The sequence below is a fragment of the Rousettus aegyptiacus genome, unplaced genomic scaffold (genome assembly GCF_014176215.1).
Source record: "Rousettus aegyptiacus isolate mRouAeg1 unplaced genomic scaffold, mRouAeg1.p scaffold_m13_p_2, whole genome shotgun sequence".
Lineage (NCBI taxonomy): Eukaryota > Metazoa > Chordata > Mammalia > Chiroptera > Pteropodidae > Rousettus > Rousettus aegyptiacus.
Genome location: NW_023416295.1, coordinates 76,145,122 through 76,164,799, shown reverse-complemented (window position 1 = coordinate 76,164,799; position 19,678 = coordinate 76,145,122). Strand labels below are relative to the sequence as shown.

The following is a 19,678-nucleotide window of genomic DNA, read 5'->3' as shown; positions in this document are numbered from 1 at the left end:
AGACTATCTTTACCTAATGTATACTCTTGCCTCTTCTGTCATAAACTAACTGACCATGTAGGTGTGGGTTTATCTCTGCACTTTCTATTCTTTTTCATTGATCTATGTGTCTGTTTTCATGCCAGTACCGTGCTGTTTTGATTATTACCACCTTACAGTATAGTTTGATGTTGGGTAGTATACTTTTAACTTCGTTCTTCTTTCTCAATATTGCTTTGGGTGTTCAGGGTCTTTAATGGTTCCATATAAATTTTAGGATTATTTATTCTATTTATGTGAAAAATGCTATTGGTATTTTGATAGAGATTGCCTTGGATATTATGGGCATTTTAACAATGTTAATCCTATCCATGAGCACAGTATAGCCTTCCATTTACTTTCTTTTCTTTGTTTGATGTCTTCCAAGTACAAGCCTTTTACCTCCTTGGTTAAGTTTATTCCTAGGTATTTTATTTTTGATGCAACTGTAAAAGGGATTTTCTTAATTTTGCTGATAGTTTATTAGTATATAAAAATGCACCTGATTTCTGAATATTAGTTTTATACCCTACTAATTTATCAAATTCATTTATTCTAACAGGTTTTTTTAGTGGACTCTTCAGGGTTCTCTATATGTAGTATCATGTCATCTGCAAATAATGAGTTTCACTTCTTCCTTTCAATTTGTATGCCTTTCCTTTTTCTTGTCTCAGTGCGATGGCTAGGACTTCCAACAGTTCCTGATATCAAACACAAGGCTTTCAGCTTTTTCCCGTTGCGTATGATGTTAGCTGTGGGTTTGTCACATAGCCTTTATTATGTTGAGGTATGTTCCCTCTGATCTCACTTTACTGAGGGTTTTTATCATAAATGGATGCTGGATTTTGTCAAATGTTTTTTCTGCATCTATTAATATGATCATATTATTTTATCCTTCATTTTGTTTATGCGGAGTATCATGTTAATTGATACGCAGATATTGAACCAACCTAGGAATCCAGTTGATCATAGCATATGATCTTTTTAATGTATTAGGATTTTGCATCTAATTTCATCAGGGATAGTGGCTTGTAACTTTTTTAATTTTTTTTTTTGGAAGTGTCTTTGTCTGGTTTTGGAATAAGAGATATGAGAAATGCTGGCCTTGTAAAATGAGCTTGGAAACTTTCTCTTCTCTTCAATTTTTTGGAATAGTTTGAGAATGCTGTCCTTCAAATGGCTGGTAGAATTTACCTGTGAATCTATCTAGTACTGTACTTCTATTTGTTGGGAGTTTTAATTACTGATTCAATTTCTTTTCTAGTAATCAGTCTGTTCAGATTTTTTGTTTCTTCTTCATTCAGCCTTAAAGTATTGCATGTTTCTAAGAATTTATCCATTTATCCCACATTGTCCAATTTGTTGGCATGTAATTATCTGTAGTATTTTCTTATAATCTTTCAGATTTCTGTGATGTTAGATGTCACTTCTCCTCTTTCATTTCTGATTTTATTTGGGTCCTCTCTTTTTCCTGATGCGTCTGGCTAAAGGTTTACCAATTTTATCTTTGCAAAGAACCAGCTCTTGGTTTCATTGATCTTTTCTGTAGTTTTTTTTAGATTCTATTTTCTTTATTTCTGCTCTGATCTTTGTAATTTCCTTCCTCCTATTCACCTTGGGCTTTGTTTATTCTTTTTCTAGTTCATTTAGGTGGAAGGGTAGATTGTTTGAGACGTTTCTTGTTTCTTGAGGTAGGCCTCTGCTGCTATAAATTTTCCTCTTTAAAGTGCTTTGGCTGTGTCCCATAAATCTGGGGTCATTGTGTTTTCATTTTTATTTGTCTCAAGGTATCTTTTGATTTCTTCCTTGATCTCTTTGTTAACCATTATTTAGTAACCATTATTCAGTCTAGTCTAATGTGTCATTTAAGGCCACTGTTTCCTTGATTTTCTGTCTGAATGATTTACCCATTGATGTCGATGGAATGTTATAAAGTCCCCTACTATGACTGACTGTATTAATGTCAATCCCTTCCTTTATGTCCATCAATATTTGCTTTACATATTTAAGTGTTCCTAAATATGTGGGTGTGTACATGTTTACAAGAGTTATGTCCTCTCGTTGGATTGATCCCTTTATCATTATGAAATGCCCTTTTTCATCTCTTCCTATATACAGCCTTTGTTTTAAAGTGTGTTTTGCCTTATATTAAGTATTGCTGCCTCAGCATTTATTTCCATTGCATGAAGTATCTTTTTCCACCCCTTTATTTAGTCTGTGTATGTCCTTCAGTCTGAAGTAGGTCTCCTGTGGGCAGCATATGTACAAGCCTTGTTTTTTAATCCATTTGGCCACACTATATCTTTTGATTGGAGCACGTAGTCCATTAATTATTAATAGGTATGTAGTTATTGCCATTTTATTAACTGATTTGTTTTTGTAGTCCTCTGTTCCTTATTCTCTTGCATGTTGATGACTTTCTGTAGTGTGGTATTTGAATTCCTTCCTCTTTATTTCTTATATTTCTCTTGTAGATTTTTGGTTTGTGGTTACTATGTGCTTCATCTCTACCAAGCTGTTTATAGCAGTCTATTTCAAACCGACAGTCACTTAAGAGGAAGTATATTCTAAAATCAAAATTATTACTCTCCTGTCCATGTTTGTTATGGTCATTTTTACTTCTTGTGTGTATATCCCTTATTTTATTGTAATTACACATGATTTTCCTGTTTTTGCCTTTTAACCTTTATACTAGCTTTATAGTTTATTATTCCACCACCTTTATTATGTGTTTGCCTTTGTTGGTGAGAGTTTTTTTTCTTTGGTAGATTTCCTTAATGTTTTTTTTGTTTGTTTTTTTGTTCGTTTGTTTTTTGTTTTGTTTTTCATCTTAAGTTCCTTTAACATTCATTTCTTGTAATACTGGTCTAGTGGTGATGAACTCCTTTAGCTTTTTCTTGTCTGAGAAGCTTTTTATCTGTCTTTTGATTCTAAATTATAGCCTTGCTTGGTAGTCTTCTTGGTTGTAAGTCCTTGCTTTTCAACACTGAATATTTCATGTCAATCCTTTGTCCTGCAAAGTTTCTGTTGAGAAATCAGCTAACATTCTTTCGGGAGCTCCCTCGAAGGTAGGTAACCAACTGCTTTTCTCTTGCTGCTTTTAAGATTCTCTGTCTTTAACCTTTGGCATTTTAATTGTGATATGTCTTGGTGTGGACTTTTTTGGGTTCATCTTGTTTGGGACTCTGTTTCCTGGACTTGTATGTCTGTTTGCTTTGCCAGATTAGGAAATTTTCAGTCATTATGTCTTCAAATTGATTTTCAATACCTTGCTGTCTCTCTTCACCTTCTGGTACCTATGATCTAAATACTGTTACACTTGATGTTGTCCCAGAGGTCCCTTAAACTATCCTCATTTTTCCTTTTTTCTGTTCCAATTGGGAGTTTTCTGTGACCTTGTCTTTCAAATTGCTGATTCAGTCCTCTGCCTCATCTAATCTGCTATTGATTCCCTCAAATGTATCATATCAGTTATATTCTGCATTTCTAACTCATTCTTTTTTTATGGTTTAAACTCCTTGTTGAAGTTCTGAGTTCATCTATTCTCCCCCTAAGTTCATTGAGCATCCTTAAAACCAGCATTTTGAACTCTATATCTGGTAGATTGCTTATCTCCATTCTGTTTAGTTCTTTTTCTGGAGTTTTTTCCTTTTCATTCAAGGCATATTTTTCTCATTTTGGCTGCCGCCCCATATTTGTTTCTATGTATTAGGTAGAGCTGCTATGTCTCCCAGTCTTGGCAGAGTTGCCTTATGTAGTAGGTGTCTTGTGGGGCCGTCTCCCTATTCACCTGTGCCGGATGCTCCAGGGGTGACCCATGTAGGAGTTGTAGTAAGGCTTGATTGCTGTTGGTGTACTCAGTGAGTAAGATTGGTCCTCAGGCTGACTGGCTGTCTGTGACTACAGCAAATACACTGTTCTGATGGGGCTGACCACACGGAAAAAGAGTCGCTTTAGCAGGCCTCTGGTGTCAGTCAAGTCCACTCTTTAGTGTGTCATTTGTGGAGCTGTCTGGGTGGTGCTCTGGTGTGGTCTGAAGCTGGCAACTAGGTATGTTGGTTATGGAGCCTCTTAGGAGGGGCTTCAGTGCAGGCGAAGGTCAGCCACCATTTATGCCTGGCTTGGAGACACATGGGAGAGATTATGCCGTGAACCAAAACCAGCTGCCACTTGTGGACACTTAGTTGAAGCTATATTATAAGCCAACAATGGCTTCAGTTTATGCTGGGCTTGCGGAGCTTTGAGAGATTTTGGGAAAGTGTGCAGTAAGAGCCAAGGCAGGCTGCTTGTGTAGAAGAAGCACTGGAAACATTCAGACTAGGCTCCCAAGTTGGGTGGGGTGAATAATGTTAGCCAGATTAACTGAATCTCCAATATGGTGCCTACCAGCTGTGTGACAAGAAGGCTCAACAAAGGAGCAATGATGTCTGCCAGCACTTCTGTCTCCAGAACGAGCTGCTCTAACTCCTGTCCCTTCAGCCACGACACTAGTCAATTCAGTTCCTGTATGTCCCTGCTTTTTTAAAATTTTAATTAGGTTCAAGTATACAGTACATTGGTTAGACATCTATATAGTTCATGAGATGGTCCCCCCCCCCAATTTCTCCCTCCCTCCCTTGACCCTCCACCTAGCCAATGTATTTATTCTAATTGTATTCTCTATGCCGTGCTTCCCATCCCCATGTCCATCCATCAGCTCATTTGCACTTCTTTAACCCTTCACCCCATTCTCCCAGCCCCCAAAACTTCCCTCCCATCTGTCCAGCACCAAATTGTACACTATATTTGTGAGTTGTTTTTGATTAGTTTGTTTTTTATTCCTTGGATTCCGCATATAAGTGAAATCACATAGTGTTTATCTTTCTCTGACTTAAATACCTTCTAGGCCCATCAAAGCATTGTCTTTCCATCCCCTTCCTTTCAGTCTATGTCTTTTAATCTGAAGTGCGTCTCTTATAGGCAACATGTAAGGGTCTTGTTTTCCTTCCCATTCATCTTCTCTTTTAGTTGGAGCACTTAATTCTTTACCATTTAAGGTACTTATTGATAGGAATGTAGTTGTTACCATTTTTTATTACTGTTTTTGATATATGCTTTTTTTCCTTAAAAGAAGTCCCTCCCACATTTCCTGCAATACTGGCTTGGTGGTGATAAAGTCCTTCAGCTTATTTTTGTCTGGAAAGCTCTTGATCTGTCCTTCAACTCTAAATAATCGCTTTGCTGGATAAATTATTCTTGGTTGTAGATGCTGGGTCTTCATCCTGTCGAATATTTTTTGTCAAGCCCTTCTGTCTTGCGTAGTTTCTTTTGAGAAATCAGCTGCCAGTCTTATGCGTTTTCCCTTATAAGTAACTATGCTTTCTTTGTGTTTAACCTTTGGCCTTTTAATTATGATGTGTCTTGGTGTGGGCCTCTGTGGATCCCTGATGTTTGTAATTCTGAGCTTCCTGGAGTTTTATGTCCATTTCCTTCACCAGGTTAGGGAAGTTTTCCATCATAATTTCTTCAAATAACCGTTCACCATCTTGATTTTTTTCCGTTATACCTATCAGAGATGGATATTTGTACCTTTAATAGTATCCCATATGCTCCTTAAATTATTTTTATAGTCTTGGCATCTTATCTCTTGTCATTCTGATTGAGTGTCCTTGGCTTTCCCATCTTCTAGATAAGGCATTTGATCCTTTCATTCACTTTGTTTATTCCGTTTAATATACTTCTCATCTCAGATGTGTTCTTCATTTCAGACTGGTTCCCTTTTATGATTTCCATTTCCATGGTTATGTTTTTCATCTCTTTGTTGAAGTTCTCACTGAATTTATCTACGCTTCCCAAAAGTTCATTGAGCGTCTTTATAACCAGTGTTTTGAACTCTGGTAGATTACTCGACTCCATTATATCTGGATCTCTTCTTTTTTCTCATATGGTTTCTGCTTCTTTGTCTTCCCATTTTGGCTGCCTTTTTGTGTCTGTTTCTATGTACTAAGCAAAGCTCCTAAGTCTCCCAGTCTTATTAGTATGGATTTGTGAAGTAGGTGTCCAGTGGCACAGTCCTGAGAGGGGTTCTGCTGCAGGCCAAACTTAGTCCAAGCCTCTGCCCCTCCGGGCTACCTGTTAAGATTCAGCAAGCAATCTACAGATGCTGTGCTTATAGTTGCCTCAAAACGCCACACCAGAAACTGAAGCCAGCTGCCTCCAGTGTAGGTCTAGGTGCTGCTCAAGCAAGGAGCGCCTGACTCCCTGAGGATTTACCTGGATGTGGCTTGGGTGGGGCTGCGAGTTGGGGGATGAGGGGTTTCAGGGAATCCTCTGGGTGGAGCGACCTCTGTTATCCAATTTGATGACTTCATGACTATGGCGGCGCTGTGTCCATGCACTAGGAGTGGGAAGGGCTCAACAGGGAACATTGGATGCCTCTGGCACTTCTTTACAGAGCGAGTCTTGCCTTGGCCCTTGCTCTGACAATGCCTCCCTGTAAGTCCCTAGTGCCCCTGTGCGCAGTTGAATCTGCACTGGTGCTCGGAGTGAGCAGGCGGCCCCTTTAAGAGGCTTCTGCTGCTGCTGCCACCACAGCCTCTGTCTCAGCCACTGGAGACCAGGTCGCCCCGTGTCCTTGCCCCATCCTACCTTCTTCCATTGAAGGGTGATTTCTTGGCTTTCTCCCTAATCGTATGGCTTGTTCATCAAGATCCCAGGCGATTTTTCCTTGCTGCTGCTCCTTGTTTCCATCACAACTTTGATCTGGTCGCCAGAGGGATGAACAGAGCCTCTATCATCTACGCCACTTTGGTTCTCCTCCCATCCCTGGCACTTTCTGAGCTGCTGCAGTGGAGCTCAGAGCGAATGAGTTCATGTGGGTGAGTCTGCAGAGGCCCTTCAAGTGGAACACCAGCAGCCCCTACACACACCGTCTCAGATACAATCCCCGTTGGTTTTCACAGATGTTATGGGAACTCCTCACTCCTCAGGGAGACGGACAGCCACAGCCTAGATCTCCCTCCAAATTCCTAAACACCATACTGTGAGTGTGGGACCTGCCTGTTCTGCGTCTCTTCCCCTTCTCCCAGTCAGGGTGGCTGCTTCTTTCTATCCATGGTTATAGGAATTCTGTTCATCTAGTCTTCAGGTGGTTCTTAGTGATGGCTGTCCTATCATTTAGTTGTAATTTTGATGTGAGAGAAGGCGAATACCTCATTTAACTACTCTATCATCTTTACTAGGAAGTCTCTTCCACTAATCTACTTTCACTCTCTCTAGATTTGCACATTCTGGATATTTCCTATAAATGGAATCATTCAGTAAGTGGCTGTTTATAACAGGCTTCTCTTGTTTGGCATGTTTTTGAGGTTCATCCATGTCATAGCATAGATTAGTATTTCATTCTTTTTATGGCTCTACCACATTTTGGTTATCAATCAGCTACTGGATATTTGTGTTATTTCTACTGTTTTTGTCTACTACGAATAATGCCACTGTGAATGATCATTTATAAGTTTTTGCATGGATGTGTGTGTTCATTTCTCTGGAGTATATACCTAGGAGTAGAATTGCTAGATCAAATGATAACTCCATAGTGAACATTTTGAGGAACTACATATCTGTCTTCAAAGCAGTTAGATGACTTTACATTTCCACCAGCAACGTGTAAGGGTTATAATATCTCCACACCCTTGTCAACACTTGTCTTTATTGTTATAGCCATCCTAGTTGGAGACAGGAAGCATTTTAACATTTAAAAACTCAGTGCCTTTTTGAAATGGTTTTTTCAATGGCCAACTCCTGACTGAATGTTGGATGTGGAATCAGCGACACCTTCAGGGTGGGTTTTTATTCGGCGTGGCCTTTCTGCACTGACAAGTCCCTTTTGAAAAAAGTTCTCAAAGTATGGAGGGCCAATGTCTAGCTGAGTGGTGCTACTTGGCCTCCCCACACTCGCTGTGTAGTAGGAGGGCCTTAAAACATGAAGACACTGCACAATTGTGGCTGCCTGGTACATCGTTACGACCCTCATAAAGAAAGGAGAGGACACAGATTTTTAGGCACAAAAAGCTAAAGGGAGGACCATTTAGTAAAATATCAAGAAAGCAGATAAAATGAGGCCCTATGTAACTTAAAGTCCTTGTCAATTACTTGCCCCTTTAGTGCCAGCTGAGAGCTTTGCCAGTCACATTACCCAGGGTCACAGGTATGACCATTGGGGTGGAAAATGTAACACTCCTGGCCACCAGGTAAGCAAAGACTTACTTGACCCCGTAGGCAAATATGGTGAGTCCAATCAGCACACCTATGCTGCCGTCCAGGTACCAGACTGCCGCGTTATGCTTGAACACCTCTGCGCTCAGAAGAATGGAGAAGCCCATCACACCTCCCACAAGGGAGTTAAACCCTGGGAGAGAAGCAGAGAGAGACTGATAGCAGTGCCAAGTGAAGTTTCTTAGCCACCAAGAAAACTACCCAAATGTCAGACACTGCCTCCACATTCCAGAACATGTGCTGCAAGGGACGTTGCCCAGAAGCACTCGCACAGGCGCTCACCACCACGTCAGACACCTACATGGCTTGTCATGTCTGCTCAGATGTCACCAGAGACCTCACTGGATGGAGCCAGGCACTTATGCCTGCTTGACATAGCCTGCGTTCATTGTCGGTCTTTCTCCCACGCACTGGAATGGAGAACTCGTGAGGTACAAGATCCAGGACAGTGCCTGGCACACAGGAGACATTCAAATGCATGGTGATTCAAACCTGTGAATATCTCCTGGGCCCAGGACCCAGCTGGAATCTTCTTAACCTTATGAAGGCCAATTATCCCATTTTACTGATGGGAGAACTAAGTTAAAAAGAGTGAAGTTAAATAAATTGACCAAGGTTACATAGATTGAGAGGGGCAGGGCTAAGCTTTTACCTGAACCCATGTCTTTCCCCTCCAGAGTCTCTTTAAGTCACCTGAAAATTTTTCACTCCCCGGGAAGAGAAATCAAAGTCCAGAATTCACTAATAGCTGTAGAAATGACAACCAAAACAGAACTGGAGCTAATAGACATGGATCACCATCTCCTTTCACAGATGTCAACCTCAGTTGGTCCCCACAATGTAGGTGTCACACTTCCATTTTACCTGAGTTTTCAAAGGCTACATGGGAAGGGAATGGCCTCAAGGGACTCCCGAGATCACACCGTGGTAGGAGCCCCAAGGCTCCCCACCTGCCTCAGCGTGACGGTGGCCCAAGGAAGCTCTAGGTCCTTGCTGCCCTGGTTGTCCCCTGGCACCTAGTCCGTGCAGGGCCAGTAACCTCTCCAACAACAGGCCCTACTTCATTCCCAGGGCAACTCCCCTTGCATTAGTACCAGGCTTTTGCTGAACTCAAAAGCATTAAGTCCAGGTTCAAGCAGGAAAAGTGAGATGAAACAACCTTAATTGCATCCAGTGAGGGCTGTACACCTTGGAGCAAGGTTCTAAATGAAGGGCAGGTGGAGAGGAAGAGTGTCGGGGTAGGTGATGTGAGCAAAGCCTGAGTAAGACCCCTTCTCAGGATCCAAGGGGGAGACTTCAACAGGCTGCTCCCCAATAAGGGAACAAACTGAACCTGGCTGGGGCCTGTGACAACATCTCTGAGTGTTGCAAACCTCTTTTCTTACCTCAAATCTGTCATCTCCTCCCTCCGATTCTTAGTCAATGACCTGCCCTTGTACTCCTCAGAGCACACAGGTTCAGACAAGAATGCCTCACCTTCCCAACACCAAACCCACCACCCACCGTGACAGCTGTCCCCACGTATCAGCTGCTCCTATGTAAGGCCAACTCCTTCGTACCTGTTCATCAAAGGACTTTTTCTTGAAATTCTTCTCCCTCTCCTGGAACATTCCCAATGGGATAAATCTTACCTTCCCATCACCCAGCTCAAACTCCTTCCCTGTCTCCACACCACCTGCAGCACAACCTCCATGCACTACCTAACCGCACCTCCCCTTCGCGCTTCACCCATCCCTCTCAGGTTCCCTCCTCCCCAAAGCCCTCCCTGAGGTCAGCGATGACTCGCTCCAGCTGCCACACGGCACGGCTGATTCCTTTTCCTCATCTTACAGCCTCCTAGGAACACTTTCCTTCAGCTTCCAGGTTCCTCTTGCTGCTCCGGCTATTCCTTCTTTGCTATATCCTCTTGCTTCTCCCTTGTCTGAACACCCTTCCTCCGTCCTCTGAGCTCTTCTGTCTACATGCTCCCCCTGGGCTGTCACCTCCAACCCCATATGTCACTGTCTCCCAACTTTCTCTCCGGCCTGACCTTTCCCCTCAGCTGTAGACTCATTCATATATAAGCATCTCAAACTGAACGTGTTCGAAGCAAAAATCTCAATTTATGCTGCCATACACTTCAACTTCTCTGTAAGTGACATCACCAGCCACCGAGCTGCCAAGGCCGAAAATCTAGGAGCCCATCCTTGACTTCACACCCAATATCTAATCAGTTCCCAAATCTAATCCATCAAGTAACTCTTGCCAACTGTTACTTCCAAAACTCATTCTCCATCTACCTCTCCACGCCCCCCTTGCCTTCACCCCTGTAACAGCCTCACCACCGTTCTTGCCCACATTTCCCTCAATCCATTTCCCTCACAGCAGCCAGAGACTTACCACCCACCAGTGTGGACCCCCGCCTGGAGCCCCCCCATGGATACCTCCTTCATAGACTGATCGCGTTCCACCCCGGCCACACCCTCCTACCTTCTTGTCTTTGCTGCTGCTGCTTTTTTCTCCATAGCTCTTCATAACATGTTTCTCCCACTTTCCTTTTTACAAACATCTATTTCTCACTAAAAACATAAGCTTAAGGATGGGGATTTTTGTGTCTCTTCTTGCTCTACTCCAAGTCTCAGACCAGGGCTGGCATCTCTCAGGTGCTCAAACTGGCTGAATTAATAGATAGAGGGAAGTAGAAAAGGAAGGCATGGGACACGGCTTTAGCAATGCTCCTACTTATCAGCCCCTGAGCTGAGCTGTCCCAAGAGAGAGGAAGCCACCCGTACCCATGCTCTGGGGGCTTCCCTGCCAAGGTGGGCCCTGGGGCGCCCTGGAATGTCAACCTTCCCACTACCTTCCAATTCTGTCGACAGGGTTTCTGGTTCTCTTTAAAAGTCTGCAGCCCACATCTTTTCTCAGAAGACCACCAAAAGCATCAGCAGAGACCATCACTGTCACAGGCAACCTGGGTTGCAGTTTACTTCGCAGCCATTTCAAAATTGAGGTTTTGTTTTGGGTGTGTCTATAGAGAAAGGAGAGATGAAGAGATGGACTCTGGCCCAGGGCAAACTAGAATCCTCCACTCGCTTCTCTTCATCTCTGCCATGGGTACAACTAGGCCCACAGAGAAGCCCAGTGGAGCTCAGAAAGGATGCAGAGAGAGCATGAGGTTCCCCCAGACGGCCACTAGATGTCTATTCAGCTCCACCAAGTCATCAGCTCTGTCAGCCAAGGATAGCCCAGCCTCCTTGGTTTCTGACAGCAGGCCCCCACCCCATGCATGCTCCCAACCATTCACAGCTGATGGATTCGTGGTGCATTCACCTATACCCTCTAGGAGGAGCTTCTGATCAGCTCAGGTCTGCTCACCTCTGGCTGTGACAGAGCCTAACTCATTTCAGCTTCCCCTCTTGTAAGCCTGCACAGAACGCTGGGCCAAGCACACACACTGGGGGACGATTCTGTATCTGCCTGGCAACATCCTTCAGAATTTTAGAGTCTTTCCAGCCACAATCACTCCACATGAAGAACCCTGCACTCACAAGCCCACCCACCAGACCACTCATCTTACCCACACAGCACACAGCGCCAGCCTATTGGTCACTCACCTCTGGGGTGCTGTCCCCACCCAAGCCCATAAGCTTGTTCCTGCCTTCTCAGTGTAAACCAGAGCTGCTGTGAAGAATAAATGCGGCTACCAGTTGAAGAACACGAAATAACATCTGAGGCTGCCTTGGTTAGTGGCCCCACCAGTTGGGCCTTAATGACTAGATAAGGATCTGTACAATAAATCACATTAATTTTTTTGCAGAAAACTGATTAAAAGTTTCTGTGTGCTTGAAAACCATATGGACTCTTGGTGTTTTGGAGGGAGCAAGAGAAGAGTCAGCCCAGGCCCCTCAACTCAGAGAGGTTTCCAGCCGTCCCGGTGAGCAGCACTGGCCCCTGGGCCAGAACTTCCTCCCAGGTACCTTTCCACAGTCTCCCTCTGCCAGATTTATAATGTTAACATCCTGTACGAAATCATTTTACCTTAAATAACACAAAGCCAGCTTCCACCTAATGCTGAGAGCAACAATCACACATTGACTAAATATCCAAAACAACACAATTGGACAAGACTCACTGCGCTGCACAGCACAGTGGGGATGTCTGGAACTTACCCACACCCAGCTGCCCCCTCACCCCACCCCCACACCATTCCCTGAGAACTGCTTCCTGTAAGGGCACAACCCAGGACGAAGGGTCTGGGTCTGACCCAGGTCGCACACAGCTCCACGTTGGGAACCAGCCACCTTGCCAAGTGACCGGTGAGGCCCATCTTCCCCGCCTGCACCAGAAGCACTTTGTCAACTTTGCTTCCTTCTAGGAGGGAAAGGGCCAGACCATGAGGGGCATTCTTAAGGTAGCCAAGAGGGATGCCCTCCGGAACCAATGCCTCCAAAAAACTCCCAACATTAATGATAGGCAAGTTTTCCAAACTTTGTCCTGCCCCCATCTCCCAAAGTGGGGGAAGAACCAAGAGGAGATCATTACAGATGGTTCCCTAGCTCTGCTAATCAATAAATGACTAAAACGGATCCCAGACAAAATAATTAGCAGGAGGGTGCAATTACTGCTGCATATTTCGCTGACACTCCCACCAAGCAAGGGACTGCAGAGCACGCAACACCCCCCACCCCGCCCCCAGGGCCCCCTGTGGGTAACAGGCTGGGGGTGGGGGTAGTACCTCTGTTCTTTGCAGTGCCCTTCCCAGAGAGGAAAGGGCACCCAGATTGTTCTTGTCTACCTCTCATCAACCCCCCATGGCCCATTCATCCCCTAGCCCTGCCCATTTCATAGATACCACCACCATTTCCTCAAATGCTCCATATCTTCCACCCCTTTGCTCTCATCCCTGTCCAAACCACCGCCACCCCTCAGCTCCCAAGACTGCTCCCTACTTCAGTACTTATTACCTCGGCTTTGTTCTCCACCCAACAGGCTCTTTAGAAAATATCAATCATGTTCCCTCATCTGTTTAAATACATAACAAAACATCCAAAATCCTACCCTGCATGATTCGCCCCTGCCCACAGTAAGACCTTTCGCCCCTTGTGCCCCTCCTCACCCAGCCCCTCAGAGGCACCAGGATCACTCCCACCGCTTCCCTGTGCCCGAGGAATGCTCTCCCCTGCTTCCCTCCCGTTTGTGAAACAATTTCCATTTAAACCATCCACCGCTCTTTGTAATGACCCCTCCCTGGTTCAAGAGTGTGAAGGAAATATTGCTTTTTCATGTGGATGGTTTTATGCGTGAAAATCAGGAAGTAAGAAGTTATTGCATTAGAAAAAAACATACTTATAATTGGAGTCTTCTCGGTTTACCATATAAACGGGGACAAGACAGAACAATAGTGAAGCCTAAAGAGAAACTTAGTATCTGGAATGTCTATAAAACGCTAAAACCTCCAGTCAAGGCAGAGGGCCCGCTGTTCTGATTAGAAGTGGGTCAGGCCCCATGGTCATGCGTAGCAAGGGAAACAGGGCCTCCTGCCTGGGGGAACCAGGGAGGGTCTGACTGTCAGGTCCACCCTTCAGGCTTCTGGGGAACACTTTCCTGTGTCTTGACTATAGTCAACTGAATAAACAAAATGTGATGCTCTGCAAGTTGGAGGGCCTTTGTGACTCCGAGGGCCAATTCAGGACTAGGAAGAGAGCATCTGCTGAGTGCTCACGACTGGGAGCCCAGGGCTGTGCTGACCAGTGCAACCTCGTCCGGCCTGCCTCCCCCGTGACCCATGTTCCAGGAAAAGAGACATGAGAGGGAAGCACGGAGCACATGGCTGGAGAAGCCAGGGCCTAGGCAGAACGGTGTCCCATAGAGCAGCATAAAGGAGCCTCGAAGGTGGCTGGAAAGCCACAACCAAACACCGGGTGAATGGACACAGCCTTCCGCTCTCAGCACAAGCACCCCGGTGCTGTTCACCCCTAAGAAACGGAGGATTCCACAGCCGAGGGAGTCTTTTCTTTTCCAGATTAAACAACACCAGATCACAAAATTCACAGGGAATGAACACTCCTCCCCAAATTCTGGATCTGCCCCAGAGAGGAAAGGGCACCCAGATTGCCAAGGGTCTTATGAGACAAGATATTAGGGTGGGCTTGATGCTAACTGCCTATAAATCTATGCTGTCTCAGTGAGTGACAGAGACCTTGCAAGACCCACTGTGGCCTCAGGCACGCTTGCATCGTTCTCATGAGACAGAGCCACAGGTTGTTTAGGTCCTGCCCTAGCTGAAAGAACTACCCCTTTACACCAGTGGATTTATTTAACTAAGTTGCAACCCCACTTTTGGGGACCAGGCAGGACCCTTCACAGCAACAGGGCACATACCTGAAAGAGGTCATTCTGATTCTGCATTGGGGCTGGTTTCCCTGCTAACAGGCACCTAGCACAGTAACAGGCACAGAGGAACTCTGTAAAACCTACTGATCAGTGTCACTGCAGCACCAGCTCCAATAGCAGCAAACCCAGGACTTGATGTCAGCTCATTTCACTGGCCTGACCAAGGCAGGCAATCTCAGGAGTTCGTTTGGGAGTCTGAGAAGCTGGGCTGGGCTGCCTGGTACCCACCCACGAGAGGCCTGCAAGCTGCCTGAAAGCAGAGCAGAGAAGCGGAGGCCTTGATCCCAGCTGCCAATACTTTTACTGCTTTAAAGCTTTTACTATTTAAAAAGTGCTGGTTTCCTATGGGGAAATGGCCTCCATAGCACGGGGAGAAAGGCGGCATCTTGCAAGGGCAGAAGCAGATGTCAGGCCCTGTTGGAAGTGGCCACCTGAGGAAAGATTGTGAGAGCTGCTGGTCAAAATCGCGTATGGGACACCGCAGGGTCCACCTTTCCTGGTGTGCAGTGTGTCCTGGCCCCTTGGATTGGCCAAGGATGCAGCATGAACCTCACTATACATCACATGGACCCAGTGCCAGTGTCAAATACAACTTCCTGGGACCTACCTCAAACCCCCAGAACCAGAATCTTCAGGGGGAAGACCAAGAATCTGTGTTTCTAACAAACACCACGAGCAATTCTGATGCTGCCAGTGGTAGTGATCGACTGACTAGCATCTGGGGTCCCCTGGTTTTACAGTCAGTATTTCAGATCATATAACCCCTAACTTCTTAGGCCTGTTCAAAGAAACACACACACACACACGCGCGCGCGCGCAATGCTTCTCCCAGGGCAGCTGTTGTTGCAAAGTTGGAAACATCACTTTGACTTCCAGCCCACATGCCCTACTGTGCAAAAGCCCAGCTCCACACATAGCGGAGCAACAGCATGGGGGGGGGGCAAGGAGTTAGAGCCGTTTCACCATGCTTTGTCACTTGGGAGAGAAGGGGGCCCTGCATTGCCATCCACCCCCTCCACAACAGAATAACAGCCACTCACACATGCCTACATTTACATATTTCACACTAGAGAAAACCTTGAGAGTCTGAGAGTGGGGAGCGGGGATAAATGGTTCTTTTCTTTAAAAAGAAATACAATGATTTCTGCTCTGTTTTGTATACACACACCCATAAGCTTTAACCTTTTGACCTCCCATCCCAGGGTAGGGGCATGCATGTCTCTCTACTCCTGACCCCATGGCAACTTCACATGATCAAGAATGAAGAACAAGAAAATGGCCAGGTGATGTTTGTCAAGTTTCTGTTTCTACACCAGCACTACTTTGCAGACTGAAATGCGCTTTTCCTACTTTCAAGCATCCTTCTCTGTCATCCCAAAGGCCATGCAGGAAGCTCCTCCTGACCCTTAGGGACAGAGAGGGACAAGTCTACCTGGTTTGGATTTTCAGCAGAGAACACATGGATCACTTCCCCAGCAAAGCCCTGGGAGTTGCTACTTGAACTCCAAGTGAGCATCTCACTAGCTGGAAGGGAAAATGAGCATGGAGAAGTCACAAAGGAAGCTTTTATAGAATCCAGAAAAGCCATTTACTTTTTATTTGGAGCAATGCATATAAAATCTAAGACCCCGGGAAGCCCTTTGCGCTTCATGGATAAGAGCCTGGGGAGCCCCAAACCTCCCTGTTTGGAGATCAGGGTAAAGGTGGTTCATAAAGAGTTTATTAAATTCCCCGAGCACAAGACATCTGCCCTGATATAAGAACCCTGAGAATCATTCAACAGCATGGGGAAAGGAAGCTAGTGAGAACAGATTCCCAATTGTTGACCTCTGCTTCAAAACAAGCAACTAAAAGTGAACCACATAGCATCGTCCCTCACTGTGAGATAAGCCCCCAGAGATCAGGCACACTGGCCTTACTCACCATCTGTTATGAGTGCTCTGCTGGTCAGAACCTTCCCCAACATAAACTTCAACACTGCCAGAATGCTGCAAAGGATCCCACTTAAAATGGAGACGCTGAACAGGAAATCATCCTAGAAGAGAGAGTTCCAGATTTCAACAGTTTACCTGCTAGAGCAGATTATCTACAAACCATTTATTTGCCTTAAAGATTAGCTTTGTTCCCAGAACAAATAATCAGTTGCGTATGCTGCCACCAGGTGGGGGTATATTGCTTATTTGCATACCTCAGTTACCTGTGTCACTGGAAACTGGAAAAGATGATCAAATAAAGATAATCCAGGCTTGTATTTCCTTAAAAATCCATTAAATATTTATTTTCCTGTAGGCAATTCTCCTCTATACTATTCTGCTAAAATGACTGCCAATCATTGATCAGTAACAGAGTTGGTCGGACTGCTAAAAACAGTGCTTTCTGTGTAGAGTTTTCCACAGATAATTCAAAATGCAGCTGATAGAGAATTTTGAAACATGTAACATAAGTACAACGCTGAACTAAGAACACTTCGGCCAACTAAATTCGTCACAGGGTAAAGTATGGCTAGAGCTATTGATAAACATATGTTTCCTTAAATTCACACAAGGCAAACAGTTCAACAATAGCCTTCAATGTGAGAAAAAAAGGCACCTAAAAAATATGGTCTTCTACTGATGTTATCTTAGCATTTCTTGTAAGTTGTTACCTTACCTTTTCAGGCAAATAAGTAAGCTGCATGCAAAAGAGAACACCACTATCTCTTGACATTAGGGCCCATCAAGCTCCTCAGCTTCGGGCTCCCATGCATCATTCCCATGAGACACAGCCCTCAGATTCTCTAATATTAAAATGCAACTGCCAGCAGAAATCTGATAAAGCGTCATACGTATGCAGAGAAATAGAATTCTTTAAGCATTTTATTATTCAAATTCACTAATCTAGTGACAGAAATCTGAGAAGAGGGATGACAGCCTGTTTCCCTAGGTTCAAAACCGAACAAAGTTAGAAAAATCACGTCATTGGAAATGGGATATCTGCATAGTGTCAAAGCATCTCCTCCACAATCCTGATCAATGTATAGCTAATGATGAGAAACTGCAACCTAAATAGGTATGCACCACCACTGGCATCTTTCAAAGTGTAGCCCTACCTGTCGAATCTCACTTAATTCTCATGGCCAGGTCCATTCAGCATCTGACAGGTGGAGAAACAGATGCACAGAGGCTGAATAGCATGCCTGGGGTCACTTAGCTAGTGGCAAGACCTAGATTTGTTTCCAGCAGTAAACTGCACCAGGGTGCCTCATTTATGGCCTTGTAAACATCTCTAATATCACTGAACTGTGGACTCTACGAAAACAAGAAGGGACAGCCATTTCCTTACTAAATATTTGGTTTCCACTGTTGCCAGCACTGGGCCCCTGTGATTTCTCAAAGTTGAATCTCTATTGAATAGCTAGAAGATCAGGGCAAAAGGGTTCAGGAAAACTAGCTACTGACTCAAGAAACCAAGGATAAATGTATATTAAAGGTAGATGCTAACTAAATCATGTCCCTGCTGGCAAGCTTCTCTACAACCCTGTAGTGGTGAAGACCTTTTATAATCATCTCAAAGCCATAAAACATTGATATATTTGAGTACAGGAAAATTAAAAGATATGCAGGAGATAGGTTAAATACAAATACAAATGGAAAAATAATATCACAAAGGGTTAATCTCCCTAATAAATAAAGAGCTCCTAGAAATCTATAAAAGACCAAAAAAGACAAAGTAGAAAAAGGACAAAACATTTGGGCAAAAGACAATTAGAATATTAAAGTGAATTTTAAATATATGAAAGATGCTTAAACTCACTCATAAAAGAAATAAAAACCAAAACTACACTGAGATAATCATTTTTTACCTAACCAACCAAAAGTATTATTAAAATACTTTTGCTCTCTGAACGACACTGTTCAGAAAGTGAAGGGAAGCCACAGACTGGGAAAATACATTTGCAAACGTATTTGTCAAAGGACAGAATAGATTAAGAATTTCTACAACTATACAAGAAAATGACTCAATTTTTAAAAAATGAGCAAAAGCTATAAGCAATTTGCCAAAAAAGATACATGATTAGCAAACAAGCACATGGAAAGATCACCAACATCATTCGTCAACAGGGAAATGTAAATCAAAACCACCATGAGATACTACTACATGCCAATTAGAATCAGTAAAATTATAAATCATACCAATAACCATGAGAATGTGCAACAACTAGAACTATCATGTACTTCTGGTAGGAATATAAAATGGTACAGCCACTCTGTAAACCAGATTGGCCATTCTTTGTAAAGTTAAATATTGACTTAGCATAGAACCCAGCAACTGGTACTTACACAAAAGAAACAAAAGCATATGTCCACACAAAAACCTGCACACTAATGTTCTTAGCTACTATTTTTATACTGTCAAAAAAACTGGAAATAACCTAAATGTCCAATAACTGATGAATGGATAAATGAACTGTGAGCTATAGGCATGCATTAGAATGCTATCTAACAATGAAAAAGAATAAACTACTGATACATAGCAAGAACATGGCTACATATCGAAAGCATTATGCTAAGTTAAAGAACGCAGACACAGAGACTACTATACAATTTCATTTATATTACATTCTAGAAAAGAAAAACTATGCTGACAGAAAGCAGATCGGTGGGTGGGGAAGGGAGGTAATCAACACCTGCAAAAGTGAGTGACAGAACTTTCTGCAGTGACAGAAATATTCTATATCTTCACTGTGATGGTGATGGTAATTCTGTGATACACATCTATCGAAACCCATAGAGTCACATGAGTAATTTTACTGTATATACATTACATGTCAATAAATTTTTTTTTTAAGAAAAGAAATTTATCCCAAGAATCCTTAGGTGACCATTACGAATATTTACATAGTTCGCCTTATGCACATTATAATAATATACATAATGTCCACTGTGAGGTAGAGGACGGAGGCCAAAGCACAATCATTATAAAGATTAAAACAGAGGGTTAGAGAGGTCAGCAACGGAACACGAACCCTGACTTTAAGTCTCATGAATTTCCTCTA

General features: G+C 43.7%; 1 protein-coding gene across 7 annotated transcripts in view; it reads right to left on the bottom strand.

The window, feature by feature from the left end:
• Positions 1–19,678, bottom strand: part of TMEM163 (transmembrane protein 163) — a 342,830-nt gene that overhangs the window by 8,074 nt on the left and 315,078 nt on the right. For all 7 annotated transcript variants that reach the window (XM_036237865.1, XM_036237866.1, XM_016164021.2 and 4 more), the window contains 2 exons: positions 16,567–16,678; positions 8,263–8,404 (listed from right to left, as the gene is read on the bottom strand). In XM_036237865.1, coding sequence (XP_036093758.1) covers positions 8,263–8,404; positions 16,567–16,678 — 254 coding nt within the window. The remainder of the gene's footprint in view (positions 1–8,262; positions 8,405–16,566; positions 16,679–19,678) is intronic.